Source organism: Merops nubicus, unplaced genomic scaffold (genome assembly GCF_000691845.1).
Source record: "Merops nubicus isolate BGI_N331 unplaced genomic scaffold, ASM69184v1 scaffold19091, whole genome shotgun sequence".
NCBI lineage: Eukaryota > Metazoa > Chordata > Aves > Coraciiformes > Meropidae > Merops > Merops nubicus.
The window spans coordinates 1-3,635 of record NW_008587819.1 but is presented as its reverse complement, the minus strand read 5'-3'; the positions used below and the strand labels follow the sequence as shown (position 1 = coordinate 3,635).

The 3,635-nt window shown below is 54.1% G+C and overlaps 1 protein-coding gene across 1 annotated transcript; it reads right to left on the bottom strand.

Annotated features, from left to right (window-relative positions):
* Positions 1–2,951: 2,951 nt before the first annotated feature.
* LOC103781371 (cbp/p300-interacting transactivator 3) lies at positions 2,952–3,632 on the bottom strand. The gene has a single exon (XM_008949085.1). It carries the CDS (start codon positions 3,630–3,632, stop codon positions 3,219–3,221), a length of 414 nt encoding a protein of 137 aa, XP_008947333.1. The 3' UTR covers positions 2,952–3,218.
* Between the last annotated feature and the right edge of the window lie 3 nt (positions 3,633–3,635).

Sequence of the window (3,635 nt, the reverse complement as noted above, 5' to 3'; positions counted from 1 at the left end):
CAGCCTCCTTTCAGGGATTGTAGAGGATCATAATGTCTCCCCTGAGCCTCCTTTGCTCCAGGCTCAGCACCCCCAGCTCCCTCAGCTGCTCCTCCCCACATTTGGTCTCTAGACCCTTCCCCAGCTCCGTTGCCCTTCTCTGGACCCGCTCCAGCCCCTCAAGGTCCTTCCTGAAGTGAGGGACCCAAACTGAACCCAGTATTTGAGGTGCAGCCTCACCAGTGCCATGTACGGGGGACAATCCCTGCCCTAGTTCTGCTAGCCACACTATTTCTGTTACAAGCCAGGATGTCATCTTGGATGACTCTGAGAAGCTCACCTGCAGATCCGGGTAGCTGGGTCACCTCCTTGTGCCATCCAGCATCTCTGTTTACAGCATGGTGCCACCCACCCTGCCAGGCCAGGCAGGCTGCACTGGGCAGCCCGTGGAGAGGGAGAACTGGAGCTGCCCGGGCTGCAGCTTGTGCTGCAGGTCCTGCCTGCCAATGCAAGGCCTGCAAAGCAGGCAGCACAAAGAGGGGTGGTGCAAACGGCACCCAAAGCAAGGCATTAGGAAGGAGGTGAGCACTGGACTCGTCCTGTCCAGCCCAGCCAGAAGCAACAGGCCTGCAGCAGAAATCCCAAGTGGTTTTGGCCTGGGTTGTCTAGGAAATTATAAAAGGTTGACCACAATTAACATCACTTTTTTGGAAATGAAGAGGTAACACACCTGAGGAGTTCATTTCTGCTCTGGAGTTTGTATTTTCATGAAAGCTGACACTGAAATAATCTCAGCTGAACCTGCTAGGACAGACTGCCAAGACAGCCCTCACGGGGACCCTCCAGTCCCTGCATTTCTGTAACACCAGCTCTCCTGCTCCAGTTTAAATCAGCAGCCCCTTTCCCAGTGACCTGCACAGCTCTCCTCCTCTCTCCTCTTTGCGTTAAGTGCCAAGTGCTTCTTAAAGAGAAGCTGCTCCTGGGAAACCTCTGCAAAAATTGCTAAGGTCGACCACCCTGCACCTGTGGGCTGGATGTAGGTCTCCACTTGTAGCTGGGACACTGTAGGCCACAATGGTGTGTCACACAGCCTGCACTCCTGACAGCCCCAACTGTCTATGTCTGTTTTGGGGGTCAGCTACTTTTACTCCAAGGAATAAATCCCACTGCCAATTCCTCACTTGCCTACAACCTGCTCACCAATCCATCTGCTCTTCTGCAGGTGCAGAGCAAGCAAAGCTCCTCCAGGTGTCAGACAGCCCATCACCACAGTGCTGACAGCCCAGCCAGGGCTCTCCCACCTGCAACACAAGTCCTGCCATTTACTTTTTGACCAGCTTGCCATACTGCCCAGGCATAACCACCAAAAGCACAGGATTTTAACAGTGCTTGAATTGTGCAGGGAACAAGGACACCAACCGGCAACCCAAAGTGTGGCTGAAGTGATCCAGCCACTCCTACAGGAGCATCCACAGGCTCATTGCTACAGGGCAGAGAAGGGACACAGAGAAATATTCCTGAACTCTGTAACAGGACTCACTGGGAGCCCTTCACAAAGAAAACCTAAGCTCAGGAAGGACAGGAGATCAAAGGCTGTCTTGGTTTTTAGAGTGTTTGTGCTGCACTAACTGCAGCAGAGAGCTCCCAGCAGATCTGTAACCCACCTGGCAGAGCTGCTCTTGGTCTGCAAGAGGTGTAAGAAGTCACCACCCACTTGTCCAAGCTCCTGAGGTCAGCAGCAGCAGGGCTCCAGGCAACAGCACCCACTGCCACGGGGCAGCACCGGCCACCTCAGGACTCTGCCCTCGGTTCCGAGGGGGAGCATCTCCTCCTGCCAGCCACGCTTCGAGGATTGACTTAATCCAGGCATTAAACAATAAACACAGTCCTTACAGCCCAGGCAGGGGCCACTGGTGACTGACCTACAGCAGCAAAGAAAACTGCTCCCCTGTGCACAACACCGCACTGCCCCGGGCCAGACCAGCACTGAACAAATGCACACGGGAGATAGTTCAGCTTTTATTTGCAAATTCATCTGTACATTCTCGCTTGGTTCTTGAGTGACAGCTGCCAGGAGCTGTCAGCAGCAGGGGGCAGCAGCAACTAGGAGTTAACAGAAGCTTTCCACGGAGCCTGGAAACGAGAGACAGCAGAGGAAACAAAACCCCGCTCCATTTAACCTTTTCTGAGTAAGGGAATCCGAAATCGAGTAATCTTTATCACCTTCAGAAAGGTGTTGGATTTACAGTCCCATGCGTTCAGCATAACGATCTCGGGCTGAAGTGACTCTCTGCAGAACAGCTTGAAAACTATCCCAGGCTTGCCTTTTTTTTTTATTTTTAAAGCCAGCACCTTAAAGCTGCAGTAGTCTCCATGCATCCTTCCCAGCAGCCCCAAAGCCAAATAACAAAAGAAGCCCTTGCAAATAAATAACCATAGGAAAATAAATAAGGTTAGATCTGGAATATACAGTTACATGGTCTTTATTTGGTTTCAGAGATGGAAAAAGTGGAGCTAGACTGCAGCTTTAAGCCTCACGCCTGAATCCACCTCAGACGCTGTGTACACGTTACAGCCGATGGGCTGGACAGGTCAGAGAGCCCGAGTTCCACCGAGCTGAACGTTGAGGCACATACGCACACCCTGCCCCGAGGCATACTTTATTTTGCTCAGCCAGTTAGAGAAGAGCTTGCTGGGGGCAGTGCCCCCTCTCCCAGGGAACAGACAGGGCTGAAGACCTATTTACTGTCACGGTAAAAAGGTTCCAACAAATATCCAACCCCACCCACGTTTGCAAGGGGAAACTGGTTCAAACCACACACCAGGAAGACAATCAATCCTCTCTCAGGGGATCCTTGAACCTCGCTGGCACCACGGAATCCTCGAGCAGATGCAGCCAGGGGCAGGACTGCCAGCTGCCCAGTGCCCTCTGCGCTCGGAGCCTGGCCGTGGAAAGTCGTAAGTCCATTATTTCTACTTAAGCCAGAAATCCTGTTAATGCCCTTTAGAGGCAGCTCTACAGCAAGAGCTCTTGCTCTGCTCTCCGTTCGGGGTTCGTGCCCCCTCCCCAGGAACTCCCACAGAGCAGAGCCAAGCAATCCCCTGCCAGGCAGCGTCCGCGGTGCCTCCGTGGGGAGGTGAGGGATCCAGGCCGGGGCAGGGGGGGAGGGCTGCAGGTGGAGGAGGAAGTTAGAGACAAACTCAACACCACCGAGACACAAGGAGGAGCTCGAAGCCCCTCAGCAGCTGATAGCACTGGGTTGCTGTTTGCTAACAAAGTCTGAAATGAAGTCGAACTCGTTCTGTCCCAAGAATAGCTCCGGCAGCTCCTGAATCCGGTCCAAGCCCAGTTCCAGGACAAGGGATGTCAAGACCTCCTCATCTATGAGATCGGTGTCCATAACATTCAAGGTCAGCGCTGGCGAGGGCATGTGCTGCATGGCCGGGTGCTGGTTTGGCCCCACTCTGTACTGCTGGGCCCCGGCTCCCAGGGGCCCGTTGCTCATGCCCAGCGGGTGACCCTGGTACTGGGTGTTGAGTTTCTGTAGATGCATGCTGGCCATGAGCTGCTGGGTGCCCACCGGCCCCACGTACTGCTGCTGCTGCCCCGGGCCGTTGAACATCATCGCGTTCTGCATCTGGTGGTGCCCCATCTG